Consider the following 21,572-nt stretch of genomic DNA (forward strand, 5'->3'; position numbering starts at 1 on the left):
CCATCTAGATGCAACGATGGGTCTCTCCTCATCCAGAGCCAAGAAGAATGAAGAAAACCAAAAATTCATGGAAACAATGAGCCCTAGCAACTGGTACACCATCCAATCTGCAGCCTATATGATTATGAGACCAGAAGAACTAGATGGTGCCCGGCTGCCAATGTCAACCACTTGGAAGGGGATCTATGTAGGAGATCCTGGACAGACAGGGAGAACAATGTAGAACAAAACTCAAAATAATTTGGAGAAAAAAAAAAAGAGGGGGACCAAGTTTGCTGGTCCGATAGAGCCTGGTGGAACCACTGAAACTATGGCCTCTAGCTACCCTTCAGTTCTGGAATTGAACCCATTCCTGTGGCTTCCAACCAAACAGTAGACAGGCGTATGAGTTGAACATTTACCTGACATAGATACGCTCCTTGTAAAGAACAATCATGAGAGAAAGAAGAGCTACTTATGCATAGGGAGACAGTTCAGGGGAAAGGAGTGCATGGAGGGATGGACACAGGGAAGAGGTAACTATCGGGAGGAAGTAGAGGGGAGCTGTTGCATTGTGGTAAATTGTGGTCAATGTCATGAGACAAAGTGTATGTGAACTACTGTATAGAAAGTGAATTTGCTCCCAAATTTTCACCCAAATCACAATTTAAAAAAAAAGAAAGAAAGAAAAATCATCCATATGGCAAGAATGCTGAATTTAGAACCTGGTATTGCCACTGTGCAACAGCTCATAGATCATGAAGAAGGGGATTTGACATATCAGGACTTAATGGATTTTGAAGAAGAAAGAAAATGTGGAAGAAGAAAGAAATGATGAGGAAGAGGAAGGAGAGAAGTTGTCAAAATTTTTTACAGTGAAAGGATGAGCTTAAGTTTTTCCTAAACTAAATCAGGGGCTTCAGTTGCTTGAAAACATTGACCCAAATGTAGATCACTTTGTGAAAGTAAATAGCAAGGTTTGGGAAGCAGCAAGATGTTACCACAAAATATATGAAGAGAGAAAAAAAAAAGGACCATTCCAACAACTCACTAATTTTCTGATTAGAAACGCTACCCCCATTCCCAGGGATAACACAGATGACCCAGAATGTTCTACAAGTAGAGTTATTACTGCAACTGACAATATGTCAACATTTCCAACTCTTCATTGTTGGAGTAAATTTTAATAATTTGTGTATTTTTTTAATGGATGTATTAAAATGTTGTTGTTGTCATGTGCCTTCGAGTCAGACCCGACTCATAGCGACCCCTTCTTGGGTTTCCAAGGTGGTATCACTGCAGAAGTAGATTGCCCAATCTTCCTTCCGAGGAGTGCCTGGTGGGTTTGAACCACCATCCTTCTGGTTAGCACTCTATCTGTAAGTTTATGGGTGATGTTTCGAACACTCACAGACAAATAAAGACTGGATTTATAAAGATACTGATAATAAAAGGCAATAATGAAATAAAAGAGAAATATTTGACTTATAGACAGAGTCATTGGAATGGAACTTCATCATAAGTTGGAGACCACTTATACTTTATTACAATTGTATCTTGAATTTCCTACTTTTTTTTTCACTAAAGCGCTAAGTTGCTTGCTACAATTTTATTTCCTTTTAGAGTTTTTTAAATTATTTTATTGGGATTTCCTTTTCCTACCTACTTGCTGTGTCTTATACTCCAACAATCCTCCTTTTAAAAAAAAAAATCTTTTTTTTTCTCTGAAAAATTATTATAAAGAAATTATTGGCTAATTGTGGTTTTACTATTTTCTCAAAGGATTGTGGAGGATTATGGAGGCTAAATGGGTTGACAACTTCTCCAATAACATAATGAACTTTCCAAATTTTATACTGTATTTAAAACGTAAAATTATTTAGTGGGCTCATAAATTATGGTCATGGGAATACTGGTAATAAATACTTATCTGCTATTCAATGGGAACTATACAGAAACCAAGACTTCTTTAGTGAGTTATATGGGAAAGCCATCACATATAAATTTATTTTCCTTTATAAAACACAGGAGCTCTGGTGGCATAGTGCCTAAGGCATATGACTGCTAACCAGAAGGCTGGTGGTTCAAACCCACCAGCCACTCTTCAGAAGGAAGATTGGACAATCTACTTCCATAGTGATGCCACCTTAGAAACCCAAGGAAAACATGGCACTATGCTTTCAAATTCCTTTATTAGTAATATTCACCCTAGTCTGCACTGTCAGTGGCCTCACTTGTGTGAAATATTCCAGCAAATGCAAAGCCTATAGTTCCTTTTGAAGCTTGACTCTGCCATATAAAACAAGAAGTAGCTCAAGAGTCACTGTTAGCTGCCATCGAGTCAGGTCCCAACTCATGGTGATCCTGTGCACAACAGAACAAAACCCTGCCCAGTTCTGTGCCATCCCCATGATCAATTGCAAAGTAGACTGTTGTGATCCACAGAGTTTTCACTGGCTGATTTTAGGAAGCAGATCACCAGGCCTTTCTTCCTAGTTCATCTTAGTGTGGAAGCTCCGCTGAAAACTGCCCTACCTTTGGAAGCACTATCACTATTGCCTAAGGGAACTAATCTCTTTACATATTAATGTACCAAGATTAGCTCCATAAACTAAAGGGCCATAATTAACTCATCTTTATACATCCAACACACAGCACGGGGCCTGACATGTAGTAAGTACTCAAAAAATGTCCATGGAATGAATCAACAACTTTGACCTCATTTCTTTCATTTTCTCTAGTTTATTTCACTTTTGCTACACCCCCTCCATTTTTCATTAACAATGTGCAATTCTTCCATTAATATCTATTGCTTTTCTTTTTGCACCAAGAAACCTTCTAAAATTTTCATTTTTTGAGTGGGTAGACTTTGGCAATTTTTTCAGAACACACTGAACCTCCTAAATACTTCCAATCTGATAATACTCTGATCACTGACTGTGAGATGTTTGCCAGTACTGTCTTAGTCATCTTATCACGCCTAGCTCATTTCCTCCCAGAAAAGCTAGTAAAATCTCCAGCCTGGGGGCTGTAGGCAAACATCCTATGGGGAACCTCTGAAGTGTGTTCTGTCTTCGCTAGTTCATAATCCTAAATTAATCACATCAATTTAGGAAAGAAAGAGAGAGAAAAAAATAGAAGGAAAGAAAGAGAAAGGAGGAATAGAAAGAAGGAAAGAGTTATGCAAATCTAAATGATTTTCTTAAATAGGTCATGCCTTCTTTTAGTCTTGTAATACACAAAATGATCAGCAAATTCTCACGAGTGTAATCTGCAGCAATGTAGCTTTGGAGCTGTAATCACCCTAACTGCAAGGATGGCAGTAGTGGTGATAGGTGTAAAAGGTGTATAAGGTGATAGCTGTATAAGGAGGGAAAAAAAAAAAAAAAAAAACACCCACTGCCATCACATCAATTCTGACTCAGTAACCCCCATTGGGTTTTCAAAGCTGTAAATCTTTACAGAAGTGTATTGCTTCATTTGCCTCCCACAGAGCAGCTGGTGGGTCTGAACCACAAACCGTGTGGTTAGCAGACAAATGTCTTACCCACTACACCACCAGAACTCCTTTGCATAAGGAGTAGGAATGAGAATATAAACCCCAAGGCAAAAGGAACGTAGTTCAGTATTTCAGTATTTTCTGTAATAATTTACAAAATTGCCAGCACCATCTAGTCAGTGGGCATTTCTACCATGGTTCTCAGCCTTGTCAGATGCAATAGAAAGGAATGATTTAAATACTTAAGGCAGTCAAGAGGGAAATCCTGGCAGGTTTCAATGCTTCATTCTGGCATTTGATTAGAAACTTATTTTTGCAAGGTAAGTGGGATGGTTCTAAAATCTCACACTTAACCTGTACATTTGTGTTTTCAAGATGCCAGAATTGGGCCTCTGCCATGACTTGGGTTTTATCCCACCCTTAAACATGAATAAGAAGTCTCCTTGATTTAATAGATATGCATTTTATGAAGACCCAGGATTAAATCAACTTAAAAAAAAAAAATCAGTCAGAGAGCACGTTGTGCAGACAGCTTAAACACACTAAGTAAAATGCTTTTAACATTGTGAGCTGAAGGACCATTTAACTCAATCATTGAGGACTCATTTTATTCAACAGCAATGACCTATTTAGAACTATGACTCAGCCAGCCTCCCTTTTGAGCTTCCTTCCCTTTCCTTGAAAAAAAAAGAAGAAGACAGAGAGAGAGAAAGGCATATAGGAATTATCCAGAGTCTTCTTTATAAACATTTTAACTCCCACATCTTCAAAGGACTTGTTGTTGTTTTTAGGTACCGTTGAGTAGTCTCCAACTCATAGGGACCTTATGCATAGCAGAACGAAACACTGCCCGGGCTTCTGCTAGCCTCACAATCCTTGCTACGCCTGAGCCCATTGTTGCAGCCACTGTGTCAACCCATCTTGTTGAGGGCCTTTCCTTTTTTTGTTGACCCTCCACATTACCAAGCAAAATATCCTTTTCCAGGGAATGGTTCCTTCAGACAACATGACCAAAGCAGGTGAGACAAAAGTCTGGCCATTCGCACTTCCAAGGATCATGGCTGTACTTCTTCCAGGACAGATTTGTTAGTCTTTTTAGCAGACCGTGGTACTCTTAGCATTCTTCTCCAACACTGCAACTCAAAAGCATCAACTCTTCTTCAGTCTTCCTTATTCACTGTCCAGCTCTCACATGCATAAGAGGCAACGGAAAATACTGTGGCTTGGGTCAGGCACACCTTAGTCTTCAAGGGAGACATCTTTGCTCTTCATCACTTGAAAGAGGTCTTTTGCAGCCGATTTCCCAATGTAATACATCGTCTGATGTCCTGACTGCTGCTTCCATTGGTGTTGATTGTAGAATCAAGTAATATGAAGTCCTTGACAACTTCAATCTTTTCTCCATCCACCATGAAGCTGTTTACTGGACCAGTTGTGAGAATTTTTTTGTTTTCTTTATATTGAGGTGTAATCCATACTGCAGACTGTACTCTTTCATCTTTCAGGAAGTGCTTCAAGTCATCCTCACTCTCACCAAGCAAAGTTGTGTCATCTAAGTATCACAGGTTGTTAATGAGTCTTCCTCCAATCCTGATGCCACGTTCTTCTTCATATAATTCAGCTTCTCAGATTATTTGCTCAGCATACAAGTTGAATAAGTATAGTGAAAGGATACAACCTTGACACACGACCTTCTTGATTTTGAACCATGCAGTATTCCCTTGTTCTGTTCAAACCACAGCCTCCTGATGTAGGTACAGGTTCCTCGTGAGTACAATCAAGTGTTCTGGAGTTCCCATTCTTCTCATTGTTATTCACAATTTGTTATGATCCACACAATTGAATGCTTTTGCATAATCAATAAAACTTAAGTAAACATTTTCCTGGTCTCTTCTGCTTTCAGCTAAGATCCACCTGACATCAGCAAAGACATCCCCTGTTCCACATCCTCTTCTGAATCCAGCTTGCAGTTCTGGAAGCTCTCTGTCAATATACTGCTGCATCCATGTTTGACTTATCTTCAGTAAGATTTTACTTGCATGTGATATTAATGATATTGTTTGGTAATTTCCACTTTCTGTGGGATCACCTTACTTTGGAATGGGTACAAATATAGATCTCTTCTAGTCAGTTGTCCAGGTAGCTATTTTCCAAATCTCTTGGCATAACTGAGTGAGTGCCTCCAGCGGGGCATCCGTTTGTTGAAACATCTCAATGGGTATTCCATCAATTCCTGGAGCCTTGTTCTTCACCAATTCCTTCAGCACAGCTTTGACGTCTTCCTTCAATACCATCAGTACTTGGTCATTTCCCATCTCCTGAAATGGATGAACATCATTTTGTGTACCAATTCTTTTTGGTACATTGATTCTGTATATTCTTTCCATCTTCTTTTGCTCTTCCTGCATTATTCAATATTTTGTCCGTAGAGTCTTTCAATATTGCGTCCGTAGAGTCTTTCAATATTGCAGTTGAGGCTTAAATTTTTTCTTCAGTTCTTTCAGCTTGAGAAATGCTGAGTGTGTTCTTCTCTTTTGGTTTTCTAACTCCAGATCTTTGCATATTGTATTATAGTAATTGGCTTTGTCTGCTTGAGCTGCTCTTTGTAATCTTCTATTCAGCTCTTTTATCTTGTCATTTCTTCCTTTTGCTTCAGCTATTCTCTGTTCAAGGGCAAGTTTCAGAATCTCTTCTGACAGCCATTTTGGTCTTTTCTTCCTTTCCTGTGTTTTTAATGACCTTTTGCTTTCTTCATGGATGATGTTCTTGAGATCATCCCACAATTCCTCTGGTTTTCAGTCACTGGTGTTCAATGCATTAAATCTATTCTTTAAATGGTCTCTAAATTCAAGAGGATATTATCAAGGTTTGGCTCTTGTGGACTTGTTTTATGTGTTCAACTTCAACTTGAATGTGCATATGAGCAGTTGATGTTCTGTTTCACAATCACCTCCTGGCCTTGTTTTGGCTGAAGATATTGAACTTCTCCATCACCTCTTGCCACAGATATAGTCAATCTGATTCTTGTGTATTCCATCTGGTGAAGCCCACATGTATTGTTGTTGTTGTTTTTGCCGTCGAGTCGGCCCCGACTCATAGCGACCCCTCCTTGGGTTTCCGAGGCAGTATCACTACGGAAGTAGGATTGCCCAACCTTCCTTCCGAGGAGTGGCTGGTGGGTTTGAACCGCAGCCTTCTGGTTAGCAGTCAAGTGCTTTTAGCCACTATGCTACCCACATGTATAGTCATCGCTTATGTTGTTGAAAAAAGGTATTTGCAATGAGCAAGTCATTGGTCTTGCAAAATTCTATCATGTGATCTCCAGCGTTATTTCTGCCACAAAGGCCATATTTTCCAAGTACTGGTAACTCTTCTTTGTTCCCAACTTTTGCATTCCAGTCACCAGTGATAATCAACACATTTTGATTGCATGTTCGGTCAATTTTAGACAGCAGAAGTTGGTAGAAATCTTCAATTTCCTCATCTTTGGCTGTGGTTGGTACGTAAATTTGAATAATAGTAGTAATAACTGGTCTTCCTTATGTTGTTGTTGTTGTTATGTGCCATCGAGTCGGACCCGACTCATAACGACCCCTCCTTGGGTTTCTGAGGTGCTATCACTACAGAAGTAGATTGTCCAACCTTCCTTCCGAGGAGTGGCTGGTGGGTTTGAACCATCAGCCTTCTTGTTAGCAGTCAAGTGCCTTAGGCACTATGCTACCAGAGTTCCTGGTCTTCCTTATGTTGTTGTTGTTATGTGCCATCAAGTCAAACACGACTCATAGCGACCCCTCCTTGGGTTTCCGAGGCAGTATCACTACGGAAGTAGGATTGCCCAACCTTCCTTCCGAGGAGTGGCTGGTGGGTTTGAACTGCCAGCCGTCTGGTTAGCAGGCAAGTGTCTTAGCCACTATGCTACCAGAGCTCCCGGTCTTCCTTATGGATATTAGTACAATGCTGTCAGTGATAGGATAATATCCATATGGTCTTCCTTATAGGCATATGGATATTATCCTATCACTGACAGCATTGTACTTCAGGACAGATCTTGAAACAGTCTTTGTGATGATAAATGCTACACCATGCCTCTTCAATTTGTCATTTCCAGCACAGGAGATCATATGGCTGTCTGATTCAAAATGGCCAAAACCAGTCCATTTCAGCTCACTAATGCCTAGGATATCGATCTTTATGCATTCCATTTCATTTTTGATAACTTCAAATTTTCTCAGATTCATACTTCGTACATTCCATGTTCCAATTATTAATGAATCTTTGCATCTGTTTCTACTCATTTTGAGTAGTGCCACATCAGCCAATGGAAGTCCCAAAAGCTTTACTCCATCCATATCATTAAAGTCATCTTTACTCTGAGGAGTCAGCTCTTCCCCAGTTGTATTTTGAGTGCCTTCCGACCTGACAGGCTTAACTTCTGGCACTATATTGGACAATGTTTCAGGGTTATTCATAAACTTTTCCAGTAATATATCAGACAGTATTTCACTACTATTCATAAGGTTTTCACTGGCCAATTCTTTGAGAATTGGACGGCTTCTTCCTTCTTCCAAGTCTGTCCTAGCCTGGAAACTCAACTGAAACCTGTCTACCATGGATGGGTAACCCTGCTAACACTTTGTAACATGGTGTGGCATAGCCTCCAGCCTCACAGCAACATGCAAACCATCACAGGACGACAAACTGACAGACAAGTTCATCTCCCTTAGTTGTTCCTATCCCCTCTGCACCTGCCTACTTTGGGCAACAGCCTTAAAAAAGAGCTGCCCATGAGCGATAAACAGTCTCCAAACCCTGGCCCCCTACCTCAGGCCCTGGCCTTAATAAAGAGCTGCCTCCAAGCATAAATAAGCCCCCAAGTCCCAGGTTTGCCTAGCTTAGGCCCAGGACTTAATAAACAGTCGCCCCAAGTGAAAAGCAGTCCCTGAGCCCCACTCTACCTACCTCGGGCCCCAGCCTTAATAAAGAGACGACCCCAAACAAAAAGCAGCCTCCAGTCCCAGGCTCGCCTACCTCAGGCCCTGGCTCTTAATATAGAGCCTCTCCCAAGGTTTACAGAAGCCAACTGCCTCATCTTTCTCCCATGAGGCAGCTGGTGGTTTTGAACAGCTGACCTTTTTGGTTAGCAGCTGAATGCTTAACCACTGTGCTACCAGAGCTCTCCTGAGGGCAAAATTATACAGGTGAGCCATTTACCCATGTTTTAAAAATTCTTTCATAAACATTTTGATTTTCAACATCTTTTCTAAACTTCCCTCCTTCATTTACTCATTCAACTCTCTTATCTGCTTGTTTTGATACCATTATTCCTCCTCTTTCACCCCTATTTAGCTCATAGAATGGTATCCTTGGGTAGCATAAACAGTTTACATGCTATTGAAAGGTTGGTGGTTTGAGTTCATCCAGAGGCATCTTGGAAGAAAAGCCTTGTGGTCTACTTCCAAAACACCAGCCACTGAAAACTCTATAGAGCACAGTTTTAATCTGACACACATAGGGTTACCATGAGAGGAGTCGACTGGCAGGCAATCTGTAGCGGCAGCTCTTATTAGTTAGTGCTCATGCTCATTCCACCAACGCTGCCTCTTAACAAGTCTACCAATCTGGAGTATCTCTTCCTTCTTTCAGTTGATTCCACCCTACTGTCAGGTTCGTTTTCCTAAAACACAAATGTAATCATGTCATCTCTGCTCAAAAACTTCCGTAGCTCCTTTAGTTTTTCTAAGTTCAAACTCTTTATCGTGACATTCATTTATTATATTCTACACGTTTAACCCAATTTACATTTTCCTTTTTTCTTATCATTATCTCCCTGTTTTGACTAATTTCCCTCTGTCAACCTGATCCACTCCTTGTCCTCTAGCTCTTCTACATTTATGCGTTTGCTCTCATCATTCCCTCATTTCATGTTGCTCTTCCTTCCTCTTCTGTGTTATTCCCAGACCTTCTCATCCCAGATAAAATCTCAACTTCCTCATACTAAAACAATTATAATCCCAAGTAATGCTTTCTCTGGATTTCTTCTAGCCCAAGGAGTCTGTGTGGAAAGACTTCTAGAGCTCTTCTCTGGGTATTGAGAATAAAATAAGAGAAGGTGTGGAAAACGCATTGCAGAGTGTTTGGCTCTGATGAAGTAATGTAATTTAAATATGTATTTGTTGACAGACTTATAAATTATATGACTTTTTGAGAAAGTAGAAGTTAAATGGTGACCTGCAACAACTCTTTCATCTGATGCAAATATTTATTGCAGTTTCAAACTTTAACCAACAATCATTTAAAAAATAAACAACGCCCCCACACACCTTATTGGGCACCTTTTCCTTTTAAATTTTTCCAGTGGGTGTACATTCTGCAAGATGGAAAGTTCTGAAGGGCCTCTGAAAATTTATTTTTCAAGTCCTCTCCAACTCTTAATGTGAGACTAGAATGGATAAACTTTGGGGCTTTTCTCTGAAAGGCTGAAGAATGGGTGAACAGGGCAGGCCACGTGAATACTTTCTTTATCTGTTTAAGGAAAAGGAAATTCTCAAAGCTTACTGGCATTCTGTCACTCCTCCAACTTTCAGCTGTGTGGAATTCATCTCCTTCAGCTTCCCCTTGAATCTGATACCAAGGTCCTACTGCCTCGACAGGGTATGTTCCCTCACTGAACACCTACCTTTCTCATCCAATTCTAAAATGACTTGGCAGGTTGATACCCTTTTGGGGTAACAGGATAATTTGACATTTTTCCCTTTTCCACTGCCATGTCTTTCTTTTCCCAAACTCAGTTAAAATTTCTTTCAGATTTCTAAGAGAAAGAGAAGTAGGTACTCACTCATTAACAAATATTTATTCACACCTGTCATGGAGCAAGCATTGTGCATGGTGCTAGAGATACAATAGTGAATAGGATAGGCATGGTCCCTGCCCTCAGTGAATTTACATTCTGGTGGCGAAGATAGGCAATAAAAAATTAGGCAAAAAGTAAGTGCTATGGGTTTTAAAGGGAACAGGGTGCTGGTATAGAGATTGACCAGGGGTGGGGTAGTATAGAGGGGACAAGCATGTGCTCTTTTAGACAGGGAGTCAGAGAAGGCTTCCTTTACAGAGGAGACAGTTGGGCTGAGACCTGAAGGATAGGGGAAAATAAATTCCAGATAGAAAGCAGCTAGTAGAAAATCTTGGCAGGGAGGGGATTAACCAGGGTGGTGGAAATGAGTAGATATGATATGTGGGGAAAGATGTGGGACTGATTGCATAGGTCTTACATGCTATGGGAGGGTTAGGATTGTATTCTCAGAGCCCTGAGAGCAGGGTTTGGCAGGTAAATTACAGCACACCCAGTTACATTTGAATTTCAGATAAACAATAACATTTTAGTATACACCTGTCCCAAAAATTGCATTGTTGTTGTTGCTAAGTGCCATCGAGTCATCTCTGACTCATGGCAACCCTATGCATAGCAGAACAAAACATCGCCTGGTCCTGAGCCAGCTCCACAATTCTTTTTTTTAATATATATATAAAATTGTGATTTGGGTGAAAATATACAGAGCAAATTCACTTTCCATACAGCAGTTCACATATACTTTGTCTCATGACATTGACCACAATTCACCACAATGCAACAGCTCCCCTCCCACTTCCTCCTGAGAGTCACCTCTTCCATGTGTCCATCTCTCCATGTACCCCAGCCCCCTGAGCTGTCTCCCTGTGCATAAACAGCGCTTTTTCTCCCATGACTGTTCTCTCCAAGGAGCGTATCTATGTCAGGTAAATGTTCAACTCATACACCTGCCTATTGTTTGGCTGGAAGCCACAGGTGTGGGTTCAATTCTAGACCTGAAGGGCAGCTAGGGGCCATAGTCTCAGTGGCTCCACCAGGCTCTATCAGAACAGCAAACCTGGTCCCCCTTTTTTTTTTCCAAGTGATTTTTTAGTTTTGTTCTACATTGTTCTCCCTTTCTATCCAGGGTCTCCTACATAGATACCCCTCCGAGCAGTTGACATTGGTAGCTGGGCACCATCTAGTTCTTCTGGTCTCATAGTCATATAGGCTGTGGATCGCATGGTGTACCAGTCGCTAGGACTAATTCTTTCCACAATTCTTGTTACACTTGAGTCCATTGCCGCTGTCACTGTGTCAATCCACCTTGTTAAGGGCCTTCCCCTCTTTCTTCAACCCTCCACCTTACTAAGCATGACATCCTTCTCCAGGTAATGGTCTCTCCAGACAACATGATCAAAGTAGGTGAGACGAAGTCTGGCCATTCTCGCCTTCAAGAAATATTCTGGCTGCACTTCCTCCAGGACAGACCTATTAGTTCTTTTAGCATCCACAGTACTTTCAGCATTCTTCGCCAACACCACAGCTCAAAAGCATCAATTCTTCTTCAGTCTTCCTTATTCATTGTCCAGCTCTCACATGTATATGAGGCAACTGAAAATACCATGGCTTGTGTCAGGCACACCTTAGTCCTCAAGGAGTCATCTTTGCTCTTCAGGACTTGAAAGAGGTCCTTTGCAGCTGATTTGACCAGTGCTATACATTGTCTGATGTCCTGACTGCTGCTTCCATTGGTGTCAATTGTAGAACCAAGCAATGTGAAGTCTTTGACAAGCTCAATCATTTCTCCATTTATTGTGAAGCTGCTTGTAAGTCCAGATGTGAGGATTTTTGTTTTCTTTTTATTGAGGTGTAATCCATACTGCAGACTGTATCCTTCAATCTTCATCAGTAAGTACTTCAAGCCATCCTCACTTTCAGCGAGCAAAGTTGTGTCATCAGCGTATCTCAGGTTGCTAATGATTCTTCCTCCAATCCTGATGCCACATTCTTCTTCATATAGTCCAGCTTTTCAGATTATTTGCTCAGCATACAGACTGAATAACTATGGTGAAAGGATACAACCCTGACACACTCCCTTCTTGATTTTAAACCATGCAGTGTTCCCTTTTTCTGTTTGAACGACAGCTTCCTGGTCTATGGACAGGTTCTTCATGAGCACAATTAAGTATTCTGGAATTCCCATTCTTCTCAATGTTATCCACACTTTGTTATGATCCACACAATCAAATGCTTTTGCATAGTCAACAAAACGCAAGTAAACTTCTTTCTGGTACTCTTTGCTTTGAGCCAAGATCCATCTGACATTGGCAATGATATCCCTCATTCCATGTCCTCTTCTGAATCCAGCCTGTACCTCTGGAAGTTCTCTGTTAATATATTGCTATAACCGTTTTTGAATTATCTTCAGTAAGATTTTACTTGCATGAGATATTAATGATGTTGTTCAATAATTTCCATTCTGTGGGATCACCTTTCTTTGGAATGGGTACAAATATGGATCTCTTCCAGTCAGTTGGCCAGGTAGCTGTCTTCCAAATCCCTTGGCATAACCAAGTGAGCACATTCAGTGGTCATCCATATGTTGTACATCTCAATGGGTATTCTGTCAATTCCTGGAGCCTTGTTCCTCACCAGTTCCCTCAGTGCAGCTTCAGCCTCTTCCCTCAATACCATTCTGCATGGGACACACTTATACTAAATATTGCATGGGCTATACTTCTAAATAAAGGAACTCTAGTGGTGTAGTGCCTAAGGCATTTGACTGCTAACCACAAGGTTGGCAGTTCAAACCCACCAGCTGCTCCATGGAAGGAAGATGAGGCAATCTACTTCCATAAAGATTTACCCCCTTGGAAAACCAATGGGGGTCACTATGAGTTGGAATCAACTTGTTGACAGTGGGTTTTCTGGTTTATAGTCCTAAATATGGATGGGATATATTTACACTAAAAATTATTCATGGCTTTTTTGAAATTCACATTTAACTAGGAGGCATCCTGAGTGTTTTGTTTGGTTTTGACTAAATCTAGCACCTCTCGTTGAAAGGCTACTGAAAAGTTTTCAGTAGGCAACCAACATGATCTAATCTGCATTTTAGGAAGATCCCTTTGGCTGCTTCATGGAAAATGATTTGGAGGGTAGCTGAAGGGAAGTGAAGGCACAAGCCCAGGGAGACTAGCTAGGCTACCAGAGAAGGATGGTTGTGGCCTGGCCCAAGACCAGTGCTTCTCCAACTTCAATGTGTATAGGAATTATTTGGGAGGTCTTGTTAAAATAAAGGCTTTAATTCAGTAGATTGTTTTTTGTTAGTAAAGTTTCTTTGGAACACTGTCACACTCACTCATATCCGTATTATCTATGGTTGCTTTTGTACTATAGCAGTGGAGTTTAGTGTGTTAACCATTTCTTGCTAATAACTGTTTATTCATCTTAGAAATATTTACCCAATGTTTTCTAAGCCCAATGGGTTCTACTTGGCATAAGTTTCAATGGACATTAAAATACATCTATGCACATATAAAATGTAAAACACCACTAATTAGCACTTGGAAACCTAGTAAAACAATTTGTTATGCTAGCAAAAAGTTAAAGTAGACTCCTGCTTGTATTTATTGCTAGCCGTTTTCCATCTCTTCTGAACGTCCTCAATCCCTACTTTCTCATGGGGGGTCTCTGTAGTTAAAAAAAATCACCATGCCACTCCTCGGAAGGAAGGTTAGGTAATCTACTTCTGTAGTGATACTGCCTCGGAAACCCAAGGAGGGGCCGCTATGAGTCGGATCTGACTTGACGGCAGTGGGTTTGGTCTGGTTTATATTAGTTGCAGTCAAGTTGACTCCAACCCATGGTGACTCCATCAATGGCTTATTTTTCAGAAGTACATTGTCAGTCCTTTCTTCCAAGCTGCCTCTGGGTAGACTAGAACCTCCAACCTTTTAATTAGCAGTCAAGTACATTAAGCTTTTGCACCACCCAGGGGCTCCTAGTTATAGGAGGAAAATGCTGACATGATCTTCACCCCTTCTACTCACTCTCCCTGCAGTAAGAGCTATCCTTTCTGTAACCTCTTCTCTATTAAAGAAAGGGAATATTCTGTGTATACCTAAGGGAAAAATCTCTCATAAAACCAAAAGATGATTTTAGTAAGGAAGAGAAAAGGACCACAATTCTATGTGCAAAATTTTTCTTTACTTTCACTTGAAATATTTATAGTTATCACTTTAACAGACCCCGTAACAAAAACACCAGGTAAAATTATCTGCTGAATAATAAATTTACAAGGCAGTATCTCATTAAAAAATATACTACTTTATCATTTATTGGCCACCCCCAAGTTGTCAAAAATTATGAGTTTCTAGAAACTGCTTTGAGTATTTTAGCTTTCTAAGATGTTATTTTATGCACTGATGTAGTTGTATGAAATGGTAGGCTAGTAATACACTAAGGGCAGTAAGTTCATTTTACTTTCTGTGGTTCAAAATTTACTACTAGATAGCAATTAACACTGGCTCCTACTATGCTATCTTCAGAGCAGAGGGAACTAAGCAAGCTGTTTTGTTGTCAAAGTCTTTGTGGTTCTATAGTGTCACAAACGTTGTTATACATATTTTAATTAAATGTGGCTGCTACTCCTTTTCCCCATCCAGGCATTGCATAACAAAAACAACCACAAAAATGAGAGATTATGTTTATGTAAGAGAATGATCTATTTTACTTACAAAGCTGAAGATGTTTGGAGATAATGAATGCAAGATATGTCTTGGTACAGCTGAACAAAAACAAATTCTGCATTGCTCTCATTCACAGCAAAGCTTGCATTTCAGGCCACATTCCACAAAGACCATGAGCTTTATGAAACCATTCTTCCTTTCAGTTTGTATATTTATATCAGAAACCAGTCTTTTCACTTAATTATTTATCTGCAGGTTTGGAAATCCAATTTAAAACTGGAGGTATTGTTCCCATAACCTAATTGGCTACCTTATTTTTTAATAGAGATGAAACAAAACAAAAACAAAAGGCTAAAAACTGTGCTCTGAAGAAGTCTTTCATATATATATATATATATATATAAAATCTCTGGTGGTGTTGTGCTTAAGGCATTTGACTACTAACCAGAAGGCTAGCGGTTCAAACCCACCAGCCACTCCTCGGAAGGAAGGTTGGGCAATCTACTTCTGCCTCAGAAACCCAAGGAAGGGTCACTGTGAGTCAGATCTGACTCCATGGCAGTGAGTTTGGTTTTTTTTTGGTTTAATGCACACACACACACACACACACAACCTCTCCCCCCAAATTTTGTACATTTCAACAAATCTATTCAAATGTTTTATTGAAGTGCCCAGGTGCTGAGGCAGAGATGAGAGATGAAAAGCAAACAAACAAAACAGGTTCTTTTCATGGGGTACCTGAAAGGCAGAGTTGAAAAGAACCCAAAAGAACAAGGCGTGACAAGGGGTTTTGTAAACCCCGGTTTTCTGAAAGAAGGGTGGAAGGAAGCTTGGAGAAGAAAGGTTTGGTCTGCAACATGTCCTGGGAGCATTCTAAAATGAGTATTTTGTAAAGGAGAAATCATTAAAAGGATTCACACATCCATTTGCATGAATTAGCAAACCGGGGAGAGTGTCTGCAATGTCTTCCAAGTGCTGACCTGAAATGGAGGTCACCAATTTCCCCATGACATCAATATGTACCCAGTGATCAAAGATACTTTAACGAACCTTTCCAGTAAGTGCGGAGAGATCCTCGCCCCCAATTATCTGCATCTCATCCATGGACTGGTCATTCTGGAAAAAAAGAAAAAGATAATATTTTAATACACAAGGAAACCTTTAAAGCATTTTCCCATCTACCCAGTTAGTGGCTAGATTGTGCCTTACAAATATAGCACAAATAGCCAGTACAGATCCACGGTTGCCTATGGTTACCGAGAGCCACTCTCCCGCTTCTTTGCTTGAGAGGGAAGCCTTCTAATGGCTGGGGGTGGGGGAGGAGACTGTGTGTGGAGGAGAGACAGAGGTGAAGAGAGAAAACAAACAAACCTAATTTTGGAGCAAAAACCTATGGAAGGTACCTGAGCCCATACTGAAGCAAATGGAATGAGAAAAGACAGTCACACTCCTAGATTTCACTGGGGTCTGGGAGTAAGGAGTTCCCAGGAGAAGGCCAAGCACCTATCAGCTCTGCCAACAAGCCCCAGTGATATCTCTGTGGTGGGGACTCACTGGCGGCCTAGTCCCTCATCTGATGCAGACGGCAAATATCACACAGGCCAGTGATCAGGAGCTTCTGTTGCATTCATTCTGTGACATGAATGGAAAGGCCTCAGGAGCTTTCTTCAGTTCCAGGAATATAAGGGCAAGAAGCATGCTTGCAAGACTTTTTATTCAAATCCCTTTAGAGGTCATGATCATTCACTTTCACAATGTTTATATGTGGTACATTATCCTGTTCTAATTAAACCTCACAAAAAACAAACAACAGAAAAAACCCAGATTGTCATATTAAACATGTCTTATATTGAACATCACAATTGTTGTTGTTGTTAAGTGCTGTCGAGTCCTTTCCGACTCATAGCGACCCCATGCACAGCAGAACGAAACACTGCCCGATCCCGCGCCAGCCCCACAATCCCTGCTATACTTGATCCCATCATCGCAGCCACTGTGTCAATCCATCTCATTGAAGGCCTCCCCTTCTTTCGTCAACCCTCCACCCTACCAAGCATGACATCCTTCTCCAGGGAATGGTCCCTTCTTACAACATGACCAAAATAGGTGAGACGAAGTCTGGCCATTCTTGCTTCCAAGGAGCATTCTGGCTGCACTTCCTCCAGGACAGATCTGTTCTGATCTGTCATCACAATAGGATGACAAAATAGGGAATGAGAGCAGGCAATGTGTTTTCTAGCATCATTACAGATCTGCATTAGAGTAACTGAAGAAAATTCCTGAAGCAAATAGACTACAGGCAATCTACTTTATGATGGAGCAAGAAAGTGATGTAACATTGCAATCTTTTGATCCAACCACAAACCTAAGGGAGAAGACCACATAGGCACTGTATGTGGGACATGCTGAGCTAGGAAATGTCTTAGTTGCTGCAGTTGACAGCTGTTACTTTCACCCATTCAGCACCTTCCTTCCTTACTTTGGCAAGGTAGGGGGAGCTCATTCCATTTGGCTCAGATGGAGCCAGACTTAGCAACATAAGCCAGCTATGCTTGCTGCTATTCTCAGTCTTAGCCTTCCTAGTTACTAGTTGCTGTAGAGGCTACTTCAACTTAGGATGACCCCACGTTTGTCAGAGAACTGTGCTGCATAGGATTTTCAATGGCTGATTTTTTTGGAAGTAAATTGCCAGGCCTTTCTTCCAAGGCACTCCTGGGTAGACTCAAACCTCCCAGCTTGTTGGTTAGTAGACAAGCACATTAACCATTTACACCACCCAGGGACTTCTCCAGTTACTTAAGCCAATGAATTCCATTAGACACATTCTTTGGCTGTTTGAATTGCATTCTGTCTCTTGCAACTGAGAGTCCTTATAGTTACTTTGTCATGGAACTGGTCATATGGAAAGGCAAAAGATAGCCAAACAATCAATATGGCAGTTTTTACCAATAAAACAGCTTTCACATTTTTACTTTCCTGCTTCAAGGGGAAAAAAAATGATGCTAAAATGTTTTTACATATGCTTTGTAAAGCATTCATTCCTTACTGCAGAGGAGTGGAGGCAATACGTGAAGATAAAAACAGAAGCTTATCTTATATTACTTTACAAAATAGTTCATCTTGAGAGTTGCCCACTAAATGAGATACAACCAATAATTTTATTATGAGAACTGATTTTGAAAGGAAAAAAATAAAAAACATCCAGAATTCACTTTTTTTTTTTTTTTTCGCTGTACTGGCATATACAATCATGTATTCAAAAGCAGTCATGTTAGTAGATTAAGAACTTGTCAAAAATATCAAAGAAGAACATTTTCTTGTCCCTTCTACACGTGCTGAAATATAAGAGTTAACACAGGGAGAATTTCTGCACATTAGACTCAATTATGTTGTTAGTAGCAGCAATAAAAATTAAAATTTCACTACCCCTAGAGGATTGGGGTATGCAGTACTGGAGACAACTAGTAAACCACAAAGTTTAATGTAACAAATGAGATTTATACTCTGTCAGATCAGAGTAAATTTCACAATAGTTCTATTGTTATTATCCTCATTTTATAGACTAAAAACATAACACCAAGAAAGCTAAATACTGTGCTCAAAGTCACACAATTAGTGTGTTGCAAGGTATGTTTTATTTAACTCCTTATTTATTCCAGAAGGTTGGTGGTTCAAACCCACCAGCCGCTCTGCAGAAGGAAGATGGGGCACACTACTTCAGAAAAGATTTACTGCCTTGACATGGGAGGTATAGACAACAAAGATGAACCCTTTTGCACATACAGTACTGTGTTGTCAGTGAAGGCAAACATGAGTATATGGGTGGATAGATGGGTAGACAGGCTCAACTATTAGGTATGTCTATGAAGTGGTGAGTGTTCCCAAGTCCATGAATAGGGTTGGCAGACAATGGTCCTATATGTATATTTATATGATCAGTAAGAATTCCCAAGTGCATAGTAGAGCTGACAAGGGACAAGGTTGTAGTCACTTCTTGGTCACAGCCAGCTACCCTGAGGGACTGAGTAGTGGAACCAGTGGGCTCGGGACCATAGTCACAGGGGACATCAAACTCAATTGGCATAAAATACTACACAAAACATTGCCCACCTTCTACTTTGGTGAGTAGCAATTAGGATCTTAAAAGCTTGTAAACAGCCATCTAGATGCAATGATGGGTCTCTCCTCATCCAGAGTAAAGAAGAATGAAGAAAACCAAAGACTCATGGAAACAATTAGTCCTAGCGACTGGTACACCATGTGATCCACAGCCAGTATGACTATGAGACCATAAGAACTAGATGGTGCCCAGCTACCACTGTCAACCACCCAGAGGGGGATCTATGTAGGAGATCCTGGATAGAGAGGGAGAACAATGTGAAACAAAACTCAAAATCATTTGGAAAAAAAAAAGGGGGGGACCAGGTTTGCTGGTCTAATAGAGCCTGGTGGAACCACAGAGACTATGGCCCCTAACTGCCCTTCAGGTCTGGAATTGAACCCACACCTGTGGCTTCCAGCCAAACAAAAGACAGGCATATGAGTTGAGTTGAACATTTACCTGAGGTAGATACACTCCTTGAGAGAACTATCATGGGTGAAAGAAGGGCTGTATATGCACAGGGAGACAGCTCTGGGGGAAGGAGTGCATGGAGGGATGGGGAGGAAGTGGGAGGGGAGCTGCTGGATTGTGGTAAATTGTAGTCAATGTCATGAGACAAAGTGTATTTGAACTGCTATATGGAAAGTGAATTTGCTCTGTAAATTTTCACCCAAATCACAATAAAAAATAAAATAAAAAAAGATTTACTGCCTTGGAAACTATGAGCCAGAATAGACTCAATGGCAGTGAGTTTGGCTTTTTTGGTTTTACTTATTCCTAGTTTATAAATATGTTTTTAACATTAAATTTGTCTGAAATCCACCTGGAATTCACGTTCTTCAAGTATGTAGTCAGAAGGAGCCCTAGTGGTGCAGTGGCAAGTGCTCGGCTGCTAATCCAAAAGTCAGCAGTTTGAACTCACCAACTGCTCCATGGGAGAAAGTGGCAGACTGCTTCTGTCAAGATTTACAGCCTTGGAGACCTAATGGGACAGTTCTACTCTATAGCGTCACTATGACTCTATAGGAATTGATTTGATGCAATGAGTTTGGCTGGTGGTTTTAAGTATATAGTCAAGTGTCCCAATATCATTTATTTTTTTCCCCTAGTGGCTTGAAATGTCATTTTATCATACCCCTCATTCCCATACATGAAGGTCAATTTCTATACTTCTGTTTTGTTAATCTAAAACATCTATTCCAGCACCCAAATCGCACTGATGTAATTACTATAACTTTTTTATGTTTTAATATTTGGTAGAGCAAATTCCACTTTTTTTAAAAAAATTGTCTTGGCTATTTTTTCACACTTATTTTGTGAGTCATTATGAAGATCAAAGGAATGAAGGCAGAAAATTTAAACAAAGCCTGGCACATAGTAAGCACTCAGCTAATGTTTTTTAAAAAAAAAAAAAAATGACTATGACAAACCCAACCAGTTGCTGTGGAGTCAGTTCCAACTCACAGTGATCCAAGCCAATGTGTGCAGACTAGAACAGCTTAACAGAGTTTTCAAGGACATGACCTTTTGGAAGCCCATTACCAGGCCTTTCTTCTGATGCACCTCTGGGGGGGGGGCTTTGAACTACCAACATTTGTTAGTAGCCTAGTGTTTAACCACCACCTAGGGACTTCATCAGCTAATGATAGAGGTTATTCATTTTTGTTTCTCTTTCCTTCCTTCTCTTCCCCAGGAAATGGCCACTCCTCTGTCTTCCACTGGTAAACTGGAGTCTAGACAGCCCTCATTTAATTATTCCAGAGAATAAAATTTGGTCTCCCGTTGAGGTGGGGAAGGAAATTTAGAGTTTCAACTTCCCCAAATACAGACTTTTAACCAGGCTTGTAGATTGTTTTCAATCGACTCCTCACTCTACCTTCTAAGGACCTGGAGACCCTTATATCTGAGCCATTTAGGAATTCTGTTACACACCTCCACTACTAGTCTTTGCATTTCTTTCTGCAGGCATTTAGATTCCCACTTTCTCTGTTCTGCTGAGTCAGTGCCCTTCCTTAATCAGTTTCCTTCTAAAAAATACTGACATCCCTTGTACACTGGATCATCTCCCCTTTTTGTCCTTCTAGGTATATACCTTGTATATTTCTTTACTCTCCTTTCAATGGAGTTTTAGGAGGAAATGGAGTTAACTGTATGTATCCAATCCACTGTGTTTCACCATGATATTTTTGTAATGGCTTAAAACCATTATTATTCTTGGATTAAATCATTGTTTTTCATTATATTTTTTAAACATAATTGGTTTTGATTTGATAATATTTTATTTTGAGTTCTCCATTGATATTCATAAGTAAGATTGGCCTATGTTGTTATTGTTGTTTGGTGCCCTCGAGTCATCTCTGACTCATAGCGACTCCATACACAGCAGAACGAAACACTGCCCAATCCCGCGCCAGCCCCACAATCCCTGCTATACTTGAGCCCATCATCGCAGCCACCATGTCAATCCATCTC

The 21,572-nt window shown here is 40.5% G+C and overlaps 1 protein-coding gene across 1 annotated transcript in view; it reads right to left on the reverse strand.

Annotated features, from left to right (window-relative positions):
* Positions 1-21,572, reverse strand: part of PRTFDC1 (phosphoribosyl transferase domain containing 1) — a 150,890-nt gene that overhangs the window by 20,184 nt on the left and 109,134 nt on the right. Inside the window, exon 5 of the mRNA XM_007936374.2 lies at positions 16,049-16,114. Within this exon, the coding sequence (XP_007934565.2) occupies positions 16,049-16,114 (66 nt within the window). The remainder of the gene's footprint in view (positions 1-16,048; positions 16,115-21,572) is intronic.

Source organism: Orycteropus afer, unplaced genomic scaffold, assembly GCF_000298275.1.
Source record: "Orycteropus afer afer isolate SDZICR_OR568_19922 unplaced genomic scaffold, OryAfe1.0 scaffold00035, whole genome shotgun sequence".
NCBI lineage: Eukaryota > Metazoa > Chordata > Mammalia > Tubulidentata > Orycteropodidae > Orycteropus > Orycteropus afer.